The sequence below is a fragment of the Selaginella moellendorffii genome, unplaced genomic scaffold, assembly GCF_000143415.4.
Source record: "Selaginella moellendorffii unplaced genomic scaffold, v1.0 SELMOscaffold_10, whole genome shotgun sequence".
NCBI lineage: Eukaryota > Viridiplantae > Streptophyta > Lycopodiopsida > Selaginellales > Selaginellaceae > Selaginella > Selaginella moellendorffii.
The window spans coordinates 1,722,465-1,737,359 of record NW_003314271.1 but is presented as its reverse complement, the minus strand read 5'-3'; the positions used below and the strand labels follow the sequence as shown (position 1 = coordinate 1,737,359).

Below are 14,895 nucleotides of genomic sequence, written 5' to 3'. Positions count from 1 at the left end.
ACTTCCAATAGCAGAGCCAACAATGGAAAGATCAACCTTGCTACAACAACTACAACAACAATTACAACAATGACTACAATAACAACTACAATGATCGATAATACCCGCCAAACCGAAACCACGCAGCAAACTAAGACAACTACAACCCAGGATACCAACAATACTCAAGATACCAGAACCGACAATACCAAGGTCAAGGTTATCAAAACCAGGGCTACCAAGGCAACTACAACAACCAGCCATGGCAACCTCGACTTCAAAACCAAGGAGGTCTATCGAGACTTGGTCCACCGCCTCCTCGACAACAAAATCAAAACCAGCAGCGACCACCAACAACAAGGATGGTCAAGACTGATGAACTACCTTATGCTGATAATGATGACTCCGATCCTCAAGTCATGGCAGTACAAACTCAAGCACAAATTCGAGCAAAAAAAAAAACAACAACCGGACAGAGATTCTAAAGATAGTGAAGAGAAGGGCCCAAAAAACTCTGGGAATGGAAAAAGAAGCAGAACATAGCCGCCAAGATACAATGGCAACTCACTCTACAACCACCCGAATTAGTGATTTTACACTCTGACAATGAAGCTCAACCATCACTAGCTAAACAACAATGCCAAGACTCAAAAACCGACAAACAAATTGTTTGACATTGACACTAACACCGACACTGGCACAAAATTCAACAAACTTCAAGGAAATACAAGAAGTAGCAGAGACTATCCTTCACCAAAATATTCATATCACCATTGGCCAACTGCTGAAGATTGCACCCTACCTCACTAAACAACTCACTGATCTGATATCTGCACTGAACAATACTCTAACAGACTCACCCAAACTCAACCTGACATGGACAGCTGTTGACACATTTCGAACCAAGATTCAACTAGGCGATTGCAACAATGATGTTCCGACAATCAACCTACGACTTGACAAACACCTTGTTTGCAAAGCCATAATTGATGGCAGCTCCAGTGTCAATATTATTGAAGAAAGTCTTGTTCACCAACTCAACATCAGCCTAGTCCACCCAGCACCTTTCAACATCCGAATGGCCGACCACCAATCTGTTCAACCCAAAGGCACCATCCGAAAAGTCAACACCAGCATTCAAGGTGTTGAAATACTAGTTAACTATGTTGTCCTCAAACTACCAGAGCAAAGCGATGGATACTCGATTCTCCTCAGTCGACCTTGGCTCCAAAGTGCCCAAGTTTATCAAGACTGGCCCAACAACAATCTTATCCTTCGAGGAGCAGATGGACCGACAACCATGTCGACAAAAGCAACCAAATTGCTGTCCAGTCACAACAGACTTATCAACATTAGATCCAGTCACTCGAAATACAAAACTCAAAGTGCCACTAGCATTCATAGTCGACAACCAAAACAAAGTCACCTACATTCTGACAATTCCAGCCAATCAAAAACTCGAAAAAGTCAGCCTTGCTGATGATGGCAACTAACACTTTGTACTTGCCACTGACATCTCAGCAAGTTTTTGAGACAAAGGCATCAAACTTCTCCAAAAGAAGAAACACTTGTTCACTTAGAGTTACCAAGACCTTAAGGGAGTTTCACCGAAACTCAGCCTTCACATCATTAACCTTCTTCCGGACTCAAAACCGAGAAGACAAGCAGCCTACCAGATGAATCTGAATTTGATGGAACAAGTCAAGAAAGAACTCAACAAGCTTCTCCAAGTTAAGTACATCTACCCAATTCAGAATCCAATTTGGCTTTCACCACTGGTGGTTGTGCCGAAGAAAAACGGCAAACTTCAAATCTGTGTCAACTATAAACATCTCAATGATGCCACCAAAAAAGATGTCTTCCCGATACCATTTACCAACAAAGTTCTTGATGCAATGACCGGACACGAGATGTACTCCTTCCTCCGGCTACAACAAAATCAACATTGCTGAAGAAGATCAGCACAAGACAGCATTTATCAGTCCATGGGGAGCCTATGCTTACTGACAAATGCCTTTTGGACTCCAATGGCTTGTCACCAACATGTTCCGAGACTACCTCACCGACTTCATGAGAGTCTTCATGGATGACTTTAGCGTCTTCAGTTTAGAAGATTGACATCTTGAATGCCTCGAGAAATGCCTTGACAAGTGTGAGGAGCATAACATAGCACTCAACCCCGACAAATGTGCTTTCTTTGTCAAATCTGGAGTACTTCTCGGCCATGTTGTCTGCAAAGACGGCATTCTCATCGACAAGGACAAAGTCGACGTCATCTCCAACCTTGAACCGCCGAAGAATCAGAAAGAACTTCTATGCTTCCTCGGCAAAGTCAGATATCACTGACGCTTCATCCACAGGTACGCTCATTTTGCCAACCACTCACCGACAAACTGAAGCAAGATACCCAATGGACATGGACAATTGAACAGCAACAAGCATTCAACAATCTCCAACTCAAACTCACAACAGCACCGATCCTCACCAAACCCGACTGGACACAAGAGTTCCACATTCATGTCGACACTTCCGATGTTGCCACTAGTGCAATTCTTAGCCAAACTCAGCATGACAACCAAGATCAACCAATCTACTACACCAGCCAACTACTCAACCCAGCTGAACGAAACTACACCACCACTGAGAAAGAAGCTCTCAGCATGGTCTACTCACTTCAGAAGTTCCGACACTACATACTATCAACCAAAGTTCTCCTTTTTGTCGACCACAAGGCACTCCTTTACCTCATCAACAAGCCGATACTATCTGGTCAAATATCAAGATGGTTCCTTTTACTACAAGAATACAACTTCGAAATCATCCACAAACCCAGAAAAAATCACGAGCAAGCAGACTATCTCAGCCGGATCACCACTGGCGACAAACCTAAAAGACTCACCAATGACTTACCCGACTCAAACCTATTCCGAATTTCAATACCAGCAACCTAGCTCAACAATGTCTTTAGTTACCTGAACTTAGCAAAAGTTCCAGTTCAGTACACCACATCCGACCAAAAGAAGCTTTTGTCACTAAGACCCATCGATACTTAGTCATTAGGGGCAGTCTCTACAAACTCAGCATCGATAACATTCTTCGCTGATGCATCCAGTTGCCAAGCACAACTCAAATCATCAAGGAAGCTCATGCTGGACCTTTTGGCAGACACTTTGCCACCGACACCACAACTCAGAAGATTCTTCAAGTCGACCTTTGGTGGCCGACACTCTGGCACGACACCAAAGAATTCTGCAAACGCTGTGACACATGTCAATGACATTGATTACCGCTGAAAACTCAGACTCAACAACTCAACTCAACATTCCCGATGGCACCATTTCAGAAATGGGGACCCGACTTTGTTGGACCCCAAGTCAGTACCCGTCAACGAACCAGTACATCGTCATTGCCACCACTACCAAGTGGGCTGAAGCAATACCTCTCCAATACACCACAATAAAAGCAACAACCTTCATCTACAAAACTATCATCACTCATTTCAGCACACCACTCAAACTCGTCACCAACAGAGGTACCACTTCATCAACAAAACACGCCACTGAGTTCAAAATCCAACACAAAACGTCGACACCATACTATCCTCAAGGTAACAGTCAAGCAAAAGTAATGAACAAAACACTGAAGCATCCTCAAAAAAGTCATCAACGATTTAGACAAAGACTGGGACAAAAAACTTCTTGACGTACTTTGGCCCTATCGAACTGTGTATAAAGTCACCACCGACATGATGCCATTCAAACTCACCTTTGGAACAGAAGCCATCACGCCAATCAAATTCATCGTCCCAAGCATGCGAGGCAACTCAAATGTCTCAACGAACTTTGACTCAACGCCCTCTGGACACTTCACGCCATCCAAAAACAGAGAAAAGCTCGGCACGAATGACAAGCATCCCAAAACAACATTCCGAAAGACAGCATTGATGATCATGTTCTTTGGTACCGGGGACCCATTGGCAAACTTGGCTGAAAACTCCACACCAACTGGCAAGGACCTTTCAAAATCATTACACTACCCCACCAGCACCGCCAAAGTCAGCACGCTTGCCGAAGACTTCATTGAGATAGTAAACCTCAACAAGCTTCGACCATATCACGTCCACATGTTCAGCATCACCACCTCAGCAAGTTTCTGACCCGAACCAACAAACACCCCAAAACCAACAGTAGACAATCACCCCAACAGACAAACTTCAACTCAACTCAATTCAACACACCTCAACTTGACTGAACATGAACTTGCCCACTAACTTCAGCAACAAACCACAGCAAAAATCTCTAAGTCCAAAGCTATTGTCGGATCAACGCCACCTCATCAGATCTCAACAGTTGAACTTAAGTTAACTTCATCACCAATCTCCACCATTGATCTTTCATTAAGACAAGTCAAACAAGCTCGATTCAATCAAAAAATCTATACCATTCATCACCAGCAATCGAGCACCACACAATTAGCCAACCAACCTAACAAGGAAAACACTTCGATCATAGAAAATGAAGAGAAAGATGCAAGCTTATCCACCCTACCGTCACAGGACTATGGATTCGAGCTCTTCCACAAGGCCTTTTCAACACACCCTGACCAAAAGCTGGCGAGGAAGTTGGCTGCCTCCTTCAACCCTAAGAACAGCACCATAACCAGCGTCACAAACAAGATCACCCTCAGCCCAGCAAGAATCGCTTCTGTTTTCAAAATCTCCAACAAGGGTTTGCTCCAATTCTTAGGAGAAGTTCCACAGCAAATCATCAAGGTAAATCGAGAGACTACATTCACACCAAGGACGATGTCTAGTTCTGTCAGGGGAGTATAGTGTATCAACCAAAAACCCAAGCTCAAGGGACTCTGACCCTTAGTGAGAAAAACAAAAGAGAAAAGCCCCAATTTCCAGGGGCTAAGAAGAAAGACAAGTGAATGAATGTTGTGTATTGATATGAAAATGATGAATGGAGATGGGGATCCACAATTCAGATTCCTCCCTTTGAAAGGCTGGCAATTCTAACTGCTAGCATATGCTAATGAATGGTATATGCTATGCATGATCCAATTTATAGCTTCAATGCAGCCTTGGGTTTGCCGTAGATATCCAGCAAAAAGGAGTTTTCACACCTCTTCAGAAGGAGAGGAGATGGCCACAAAGGAGAGGAGTGGCCACAAGTGAGAGAGGAGATGGTTGCCCATATGCTACACAATAGTGAAAGAAGGAAAGAAGATGGATGTTGAAGTGGGAGAGGAGTGGCTGCAAAAGAGAGAGGAGATGGCCATTGTAAATGGAGAGGAGTAGCTGTGTTTGGAAGAGGAATGGCTATATGAATGGGAGGAGTGGCTTGCAACACACATACAAAAGGCCAAAAAGGGAAATGAAAATGCTAGCAATTAGAACTCAATCAAATAGTCATTCCCAAAACCTTACCCTAAAGCATGTTGGTGTTGTCTTGTGCCTAATTTTGATTAAAAATTCTAATCACATTATTAATCATTTATTAGTATTGTTATATAAAATTTATATAAATATAAATATATAGTATTTGTACAATGTCACAAAACTTTATATAAAGTAGTATTCAACCATATTGGAGGTGGAGAATAACATATTTTTCAAGCTTGGTATGCATCACAACATTCATTTCTAGCTAAGTTTCTAAGTCACTTAACCAACTTATGTTGTTGAGAAGAAGATGTCTGTGGTGATCAAGTTGGCATTCAATGAGCTCAAGGAGTACTAAACACTTTTGCATCAAGTAGTAAAATAAGCTCATGTAAGGAGATAATAGCTTTTGGGATATAGACCAAGTCTTAGCAATGTTATTGATGATGAAAGAAAAGCAAAGCTGATACAACACTACTAAGTGTTCAAAATTCCATCTAAAACTTTGACCCTAACATCCTTACTTCTCAACATATTTAACAGTAGTCTTTTGTAGACAGCATCATTATCAAAAGGCATCATCAACTACTTGACCATAAAGCACTCAAAGCAATTCGAACCCACTTCTTTATAAGATATATACATTTTTGTATTACAAAAAGGAGCTCCTTAATAATAGTTGCACAATACAAATGCTACTAACTATAAACTTATTAAGTGTAAACAGAAGTGTAGTTGAGCTCCTAAATCAAATATTTTGCTTATATGAGAACATTGTGATTGGTAGTGCCTAGCCTTAATGACTATATTGTTGGCCAATCTTAAACAAATATTAAAATTATAAAAAACATAAAAGAAAAAAATTAATAGCTACTTTTTAATCTTCTTTATTCTCTTCACCTTTAAGTCATAATTCTTGTAAAGGTTGTTTAACTTGAAAGGATGAGGTATAAGTTAATATAGAGATTAGAAAAAGGTGAAAAAAAAATTTTAAAAAAATTCATTATTTTCTGCAAAGACCAAGATAGATATTTAAGTTGTAAATGGATTTATATATTTAGTGTGTTTTCACCTCTAAAATATGAAATTTAAAATTTTTCTTATTTCTTTGGCTTTGATTTTATAGATCTAAATATAGTATCTTTTCCAATAAAACAATTTCCCAATAGGATTTCTTTACCTAATATATACCCACAATTTCAAATAATTATTTTTTTTATTAATGGTCTTACAAATGATGATATTTATTATAGTGGAAACCTTACCTTTAATCCCTTTGGAGGAGCTACAACAATTAATATATCATGTTGTATATTTTGCATATCAAGGAGTACTTAAAAGTTTTATTTATGCATTCAATCCACCTAATAAACATGGTGTACATGATAGATTATGTACTGCATTTGGAATAAAAATTTTAGTCAGTGGTAAGAACTTAAAAGTATTGCTTATAGCACTGGTTTTAGATCAAAGCTCAATATTATATAATAATGAATATTATACTCTACTAAATATTCAGGTAAGGATAAATTTATTAACATAAGTAAATTATAAAATATGAAATTACTAGGTATATACAAATGAAAATTATTGTTGGATTTTTAGATCATCTTTAGTAAATGGAAAACAAAATCATTTAGGATCTTAACCTCTATCAATTAATTTTCTTATTCCTCCAAAATGAACATAAAAATTAACAGTAGAAATAAATTGTAATTTATTCTTTTACAATTTAAGAAATTATTTAGGAAATAAATACAAAAAATAAAGGAAATGGATGCTCTCTTATTCTAGAAAGTAAATAAAACCCTGTTCTATATTATAATTTACAAGTTCATATTTGGTCTCAAATACTAATACTTACACTATGAGATATTGGGAAAGTCTTTTATATAATACAATTAAAAGAAAACTAGTTGATCAATGGCTATAATAACAACAATAATAACACAACACACACATACACACACACACACACACAGCCCGCTATAAAGTGATCTAATCAATAATAACATCATCTTTAGGACTTTTATAAAATGTTTTGTTGGACACAAGGATTCATAATATGAGTAAGAAGAGTTTATTACACACCATCAATGCCACTATCAACTAAATATAATTATTCAACTCCAGCTATATAGTATCAAACAACTGCATCAGAGTTAAAGGAGAAGGAGGCTATTGTAATAAAAGAATATCATGAAGATGAATGAAAAAAAGAAAAAAGAAATAAAAAAGCTATAAAAATCAAAAGAGATAAAGATAATATAAAACACACGTCAAAAAATAACAAAAAACTCAAATTCAAACACTTCTCAATTAAGAACAATAAAAGTTGCCTTTAATTTTGATATGCCTTTACCTTTTTTTCTTCCCTCATTTCCTAACAATGCCAAAACTTTAAGTTTCAAAAACAATTGAGTTCTAGGGTTTTGATTTTTATTCTTTTCTTGTCATTTAGGTGCTTTGATCTTAGAAGATAAGATCTTCCTTGAGTAGGATTTTTTCTTTCCCTTTTCTAGATCATTTTTGTTAAACTTAAGTACTGGGTTGAATTAAGGAGAAAGGAGAACCAAGAATTGGCATTAAAGTGTTATTTTGCTGAGGTACCATTATAAGATTTAGAAGTTTGCATTATTCCTTACATAGATCAATGCTTTCTTTTAATGTAAAGTTTAGCTTGAAATAAAAGGTTGTATTAGTGCACTAGTGGCTCATAATTAGTTGCTATGTCTATAATTGGTACATATATTTTACATTCCAAGCTTTGAGTCCTTGCATGAACACTAGCTACAAGCCTTTGTAGCAAGCAAGTATGCCAATCCTTCTTGAACTGACTAATTTTTGTTGTGAAACAGATATAGATGGATTTAGAAATTATTGATATGATGATTATTTATTGCTTTTAGGTTGATCTAGATATACATTTCATTTAAAATTTTGGCTTATAGGTTATACCATCAATTTATTTTATCATTAAAGTTAAGTTAATGTGAGACTTGTGATCATTATTTAATAATACTTGGCTATTAAATTTTTGAGCTTTTGATTTCTTAAGTTCTTATGCTTATTATTTAATTTATTAGAAGATATTGAGGAAAATATTTAATCTCATTCACTTTATCATTTAATTTGGACAAAACATCTTAGACTTCACCAACTAGTGACAATAGGGGTTGTTTATCAACTTGATCTTCCAACATTTATAGGTTTGTATCTAGTGTTTTTTATTTCTTTATTGAAACTTTATTACACCCTTTTTAATCCTACTCATATTCCACCACCAATTTCTCCAAAGGTTATTCATGGCAAGTAGGAATTTGAGGTTGTTGTCATCCTTAACTCAAAGTATTAGTACTAACATTAACCATTATTTAATTAACTGGCTTGATTATACTTGAGAACTTGCTTCTCATCTTGCTTATACTTTTAAGTAAGTTGCAAATGTTTGATAGTAGGTGGGATGATGTTATATATTTGTCATCTCTCTATATTTATTAAGGAGTATATTCATTATTACTGGCTACAATAGGAATTGAACTTTAAACCTCTACTTATCAAAACTTGCTATACACATAAATGCTTTATTTCGTTAAAGTGGAATTTATTCAGTAAAGTGGGACATTAATTAGCATGTGTCCACATGCCATTTCCTAGTACTTAATTAATATTTATTAATATTTCTATCAGTTTTTTAATTTTTTTTTTATATTTCACAATATTATAACACAAAATCATATGAAAAGTTTTTAATTTATAAATTATAAAGCTAAAAATTCAATTTTTTATTGTTGTTATAAAAATGGCATGTGGCCACACACCATAAGTGGGATAATGAAAAGTTCCACTTTAACGAAATAAAGCATATAAATAAGTATCTAAAATTAGTATAAACTCATATCTAGATTGGCTACTAAATTAATTCCCATAGCACATTGTATTCAAAGTGTTTAAAATTAATCCTCTCTCTCTCTATCTGTGGTATATGTAGTTATGCAATTACAGTATTCTATTCTATTCTTTAACACCTCCTTTAAACAAGTTGTATATTCATAAATGTTTTATTTGAGCTCAAATCTTCAAACCAAATTTGCTTCCACTGCCTGTTAATCCATTCCATGAGTTTATACCACCTCATTGGCTTTAACAATCCTATGTATAGTTTGTCATCCCAGGCTTTAATAGAGTACTTCAATTTACTAGAGTTAGTAATATCATCTATTCCTCCCATGCATGCAATCTCTTCCTCTCCATCCCCCATCACTTTGTAAAGCCTGAGAAGCCCAGGATCATACCTAGCAACTACAAAGCCATCATGCCAGCTCTCAAGCTTAACATGTTCTGGTGCACAATGGATAATTTCATTGCAGACCCTTGAAACGTCCATCATCTTTATACATGACCACTCCTGATCCAGACTTCAATGCATAGCATTCCCCTCCATGGGAAATTGAACTGTTAATGTAATAATTTTCAGCAAAATCAACCTCCTCCCATTTGTAAGTCAAACACAAAAACGGAATTACATATACAAAACCCAGCTGTTGAAATCATTGGTACAACAATTCTGTAATGCCGTAAGTCATCCCTATCAATCAGTATGGAGATCCCTCCCGGACATTGCTTCCAAGTTTCAAAAGTTGGCAAGGCCTTTATGTGCTCTACTATGGGATCACATAAGACTACCATCCACTCTGCCTCGGATCCTTCCCATCTTGCAAATATGAAGCAACCCAGATTAATATCGTGATCGTATGCAGCACAGTTTTCAAAAGTAAAACGATTCTGCTTAAGTATGATGGAAGTTTGATGTTCTGGGTCAGCGCTTTGTCTTGATGCAAAATCCACCACAAACTCTAGTGATATATTCTTTTGAGATAAATTCCCATGATCTGATGTAACAAGACAAAGATGAATGGAATTTTTGAGTTCTGGCTTTGAGATGCGGAGATCATAATACATTTCAGAGTATGTGAGGCTCCCTTGGATCTGGCACAACCCTTTTTTAAGAGATTCATGCCTTTCTCTTAGAATTACACGTACACATGCAGCCCATTCTTTTGAAACCAGATTAGCTGCAATCAAATCTTTACCCGAAAGCTTTGAAACTATCTGCTTCAGTACATCCCCAAACATATCCATCCTAAAGATACCTAGCTCACTAATGTCTATATATAGATGTTTCCAAAGGGCTTTGAGAATATTCAATCTTTTATGCTCTTTTTTTTAAATCGTTGTTTGTTTACGCTACATACCAGACAACGATGATCTTTGGAAAGTAGTGGCCTCTCTCCCACAGCATAATTGCATTAACATTGTATTTCTGGGTGGTGTTATTGTTAGCTGGCTGCCAAACCGGCGTTCGTGATCGAGCTTCTCCACCCGCCCAAGCCGTCTCCTTGCCTCATCAAAGTGCGCATGACGGACAAGGGATTCCGTCGACTCGAAGGCCAGGGGCACAACATGCACGCGATCTGTACCGAGATCGGCTTCTACGGCGTCTTGCTGCTCAGCCTGGGCCTGAACGGTAAAGACTGAGTTTTTTGTGACAAGCCAGGGGTTGCGAGTGATCGATTTGGATCTCGTTGCTCCTCACGATGGCAGCAATCTTGCCATGGTAAATGCGATCACCAATCAGAAAATGGGTTTTGCCGCTCGGAGGGACTTTATGGGAGGGTTTCAAGTCCGGGTTTCTTCTTGCTGGGCGAGAAAACCAGCGTCTAGCCAATTCAGTCATAGAGGCCACCCAGAAGGCCTTTGGGTTTTAACGATCGGGTGTTTTAGAGCTACATGTCAAATGCTTTATACCTTTGAGTAATTCGCTCTTCTGGTTCTAAATCTTCCAATCTCCGTTGTTTAGAATAGCGCACACAAAATGGTATCGTTGCTCCTCTCTAAAGAGGAAATGTACGCCAGTCCTGGAACGTAGAAATTCATGCGGGGCTTGCAAGGCTTGATTTTTGGCACCAAATGGATCATCACTGATTAAATCGTGGTCAAATCTTTTTCCCGTAGCTAGCTGGGAGAAGAAATTGGACTGTTATGGAGAAAAACTTTTCCAAGTTAACCCTATTTTGAGTAAAGGTGAAAAGAGTTTTAGGGTTCTTGGCAGCCGATGAAGAAGGTACGACCGGGTCTCTACATTGGCAACCAGTTCGACGCATTCTACTTCCTTACTGGTAAGCACAGGGGCGTCACTCACATCCTTTCGGTGGTGCCCCTATGCCCAGGCCACGAATTCTCGACGCCCCTGGGGCCTCCAAGGGATAACGCCATCGTCTACAAGATCGCCGCTGAGCTTGACACCAAGTGCGCCGATTTTGATGGAGCTATCGTCAGGAAAGTGATCCCAGTGGAGGATAGCCACGACGAAAACCTGCTGGAACACCTCGAGGACGCGCTCAAGTTCATCGACGAGGGTGTGAACAAGGGCATAGTGCTGGTACACTGTGGTGGTGGCATCTCCCGCAGGTAACTCCAAACTTCTCTCTCTCTCCCTCTCAGTTTTTATAACTTTTGTGCTTTCGGCTCTTGCAGTGCGTCCGTGGTGATTGCGTACCTTATGTGGAAAGAGAAGCTCTCGGCCAGTGGTTAGTTTTGAGCTCTCGTGAGCCCATACTTCAGTTTTGAGATCTATGCTGTTTGTAGAGGCGTTGGCGTCGCTCAGGAAGTGCAGCCCGACTGTGAAGCCAAACAGTGGATTCATGAAGCAGGTGAAAAAAAAAAAGAAAAAACTCTCGGCAATGTTTGCTTACTTGTTATTTTATTTTTTTTGCAGTTGCAGGTGTTTGAGTCGTCTGGTTGCGTGGTCCGGGTGCATGGCAAAAAGGAGCACAACCGAAGGACAAAGGCGATGAAAACCTGCAGGATATGCAATCGAGTGGCACCAAGTGAAGAGTTCCTTATATGCCCCTAGTGATTTTCTCCAGCTTTAGCTTTGGAGTATCAACGTTTTGCAGATAACGTTCCAGTTCTCGTAGCTCTAGCAATCGTTGCCGTGAATGAACAAATGCTCCCCTAGACATTTTGAGAAAACTTCAAACTCATTCCAAAACTTCGCACCGCGTCTGTACACTTCCAAGGACGTGCTAAGCAGCAAACAAGAGGTTTCTGCCAAGGCAGTCACCCACGCGGTTAGAAGGCTCTAGAAAAGAAGTGTGCCAAACTCACTTCGAGTAATCGAGGTGATAGCTCACCACGCCGCTGAACAGGAACTCCGTCGAATAAATCTTAATCCCTGAAGTACCACCAGGTATAACTACACTCTCAAAACAAATCTTACTATATAATCGTACCCTTCTTGATAAGTGGTAAGCAATGCTTTCGATCCTCCTCGCAAGAGATCACTAGACAACCCCCAGTGGCTTCGTTCTTCTTGACAATCTGCGTAACAGCAGTCAATACTTCCAATTCACACACATACACACACCTTTCCTCCCGCAGCTTTTACAACGGACTCCACCATGTCCAGTGGCTTCGTATTTGGAGTTATGTGCATTGGGATTCCCTGTTGATTTTGTCAAGCTTCATCGGTTCTGAGAGAAAAAGACGTGTGACTATACCTCCAACAGTAGCCTTTGCTGAGCAGAAATATACGTTGAATGCATAGAAAACCCGAGCTCCTTCTCCTTTTTAGAGTCATCCACGATGAATTTCTTCTCGTCCACCGCGCACCCTGCCACGCTGCAGCTCTCTAGCCACGCCAAATCCACAACGGGCTTTCCCGCAGCCAGGACTTCCAGCATATTGGCTGTTCTCAAGAACCTGTCCGTGATGAAGTGTGTGCATTCCGCAGCTTTTTCCACGACCTGGAACTTGAGCTTCTTCAGCACCTAGCAGAACGTAACCGGTTACAAAAACTTGACAGGACCAGCTACAAACATGCTTACTTTCTTCTGCTCCTCGATCGTATCCTTGCCGAGGGAGTGACTAAACAGAACTTTAACTGGCCGTCGTCTGCTCCTTCTCGGTGTGTCGTCGGCTATGATCAGCTTCTCCGCCTCACTCTTTCGCTTCCTAGCCGTCGACTTGCTGCCCTTCGTTACAGCTTCAGCAGAAACGGCATCGTTACTCGTGCTTTTAGGAGTCTGTGGATCTACTTGCGGTGCTCTAAAAACTACCTGATCAGCGCGCCTTGGGGAAGCCTTTCTACGCCTTTTACCTCTAGCGGTACTACGTGGAGGCGCGGTTTTCCGTTTGTTCGTGCTCGGCTTACTTCCCATCGCCACCGAAAGAGGCGTTTTACCCTGTTCTTCAAGCGCCTCAGAGACTTTTTCTTCATCCAAAACCTGCGCTGGCTGGTCACCTTCTGCTGCTGGCACTCCCCCGGCTTTCATGAGCGGATCCTCCTGGCTCGTTACGAAATCATATACTGAAGAAGGGTCGTCCCGCTGGAGCTGTACGATGCGAGAGGCGAGCACGTTCATCTTCTTGTTTTCCACGTCAAAGTCACCGAGTTGAGCCTCTTGAGAGAAATCGCCGTTTGTGGAAACCAACCGTTCCAGCGCCTCAAGAGCAATGGCCTGCGACTCCTCTCCCGGATCCTGAGAATTAAGATAGCTGAGCTCCCTCACGGGAGCTACGATCGCACTCAGAGGTTGCACAGGGTGACAGCAATCTTCGCCTGGAACACTCTTCCCATCGAATAAGACCTTTCGAATTTTGTCCAGAGAATTCTCCTGCTGCCGAGGACTAGCCGAGTCCGACTTTTTGTCCCGGTTCTCTGTCGACTTCTTGTTGTTCGAGCACAATGCCGGGACAAGGCTGATGTTCTTGAGAGTTTGAGAGACGGGAGTTGACGCTGAGCAACTGGCTCCACCGTTCGAAGTCACCAGATTCTCTTCCACAAGCGATGGCGCTGGCTTGAAGACGTCGAAAGCAATCGTGGAAGTCTTGGCCTGCTTCATACCCCATTGCAAGACAAACTTGGCCGAATCGTCCACTTCAACTTTTCCCTGTGGGTCCTTCTCTGGCTCTAGCTTGGATACCAACCTCTCGTAAGCCGCCATGGCTGATCCACGCAGCGACTGCACACGTATCGACGCCAAGCTCTTTGCTTTTTTCTCTTCCACCGGATTTTCCAGCCCTGCGTGCTCCAGGCCAAAAATCTGGGTGCTCTCGTACTGGGGACTCTCCAGCAGCTGCGTCCCAAGAATCAGGGTCGGTTGGACTGCCAAGAAACCAAGAATCTCTCTCAATCGCATGCCGCGAGAAGCACAGCCATACCTTCATCGTCGCGCTCCTGAATCTTGGACGAGGCCGTGTCCTGGACGCCTCCAGCTCCGGCTTCTTCGTCATCCACAGTGGTGCCATCGGACAGCGCCTTCTCGACGCCATCGCCCCGGGCATCGGCAACGCAATCGCCGCTGCCGCCGCCGCCGCCATCGCCGTGCGCGTCCTGCTGGGTGTCGTTGCCAAGAATCAGGGTTGGCTGGAAGTCGTCGTCACAGCTCTCGTCCCCGCCCATGGCAGAAGGCCAAGAAACAAATATTCCGTCGCCTCCTTTTTTAAGGAAGCACATTCTGTTAGGG

At 40.8% G+C, this 14,895-nt stretch overlaps 2 protein-coding genes and 1 long non-coding RNA gene across 3 annotated transcripts; 1 reads left to right on the top strand and 2 right to left on the bottom strand.

The window, feature by feature from the left end:
* The first annotated feature begins 11,417 nt into the window (after positions 1-11,417).
* LOC112345861 (dual specificity protein phosphatase 1B-like) lies at positions 11,418-12,400 on the top strand. Its single transcript, XM_024673425.1, has 4 exons — positions 11,418-11,836; positions 11,903-11,955; positions 12,014-12,078; positions 12,144-12,400. The coding sequence occupies exons 1-4, from the start codon at positions 11,481-11,483 to the stop codon at positions 12,279-12,281; spliced, it is 612 nt and encodes a 203-aa protein (XP_024529193.1). The 5' UTR covers positions 11,418-11,480; the 3' UTR covers positions 12,282-12,400.
* On the bottom strand, positions 11,743-12,229 carry LOC112345862. Its single transcript, XR_002992205.1, has 2 exons — positions 12,121-12,229; positions 11,743-12,046 (listed from the first exon to the last, which is right to left on the bottom strand). It is a non-coding gene; the product is annotated as an uncharacterized LOC112345862 (long non-coding RNA).
* LOC9631377 lies at positions 12,247-14,831 on the bottom strand. Its single transcript, XM_024673017.1, has 7 exons — positions 14,591-14,831; positions 13,255-14,534; positions 12,928-13,197; positions 12,795-12,872; positions 12,661-12,748; positions 12,536-12,602; positions 12,247-12,475 (listed from the first exon to the last, which is right to left on the bottom strand). The coding sequence occupies exons 1-7, from the start codon at positions 14,829-14,831 to the stop codon at positions 12,454-12,456; spliced, it is 2,046 nt and encodes a 681-aa protein (XP_024528785.1). The 3' UTR covers positions 12,247-12,453.
* Positions 14,832-14,895: the final 64 nt, after the last annotated feature.

Bases quoted from the DNA above. Each gene is read 5' to 3' on its own strand.
- LOC112345861 (XM_024673425.1), top strand. From the start codon at position 11,481: ATGAAGAAGGTACGACCGGGTCTCTACATTGGCAACCAGTTCGACGCA. The intron at 11,837-11,902 runs GTAACTCCAAAC...CGGCTCTTGCAG, and splicing joins GGTGGTGGCATCTCCCGCAG to TGCGTCCGTGGTGATTGCGT. The intron at 12,079-12,143 runs GTGAAAAAAAAA...TTTTTTTTGCAG, and splicing joins ACAGTGGATTCATGAAGCAG to TTGCAGGTGTTTGAGTCGTC.
- LOC9631377 (XM_024673017.1), bottom strand. From the start codon at position 14,831: ATGGGCGGGGACGAGAGCTGTGACGACGACTTCCAGCCAACCCTGATT. The intron at 14,535-14,590 runs GTATGGCTGTGC...GTTTCTTGGCAG, and splicing joins TCAGGAGCGCGACGATGAAG to TCCAACCGACCCTGATTCTT. The intron at 12,873-12,927 runs GTATAGTCACAC...CAAAATCAACAG, and splicing joins AGCAAAGGCTACTGTTGGAG to GGAATCCCAATGCACATAAC.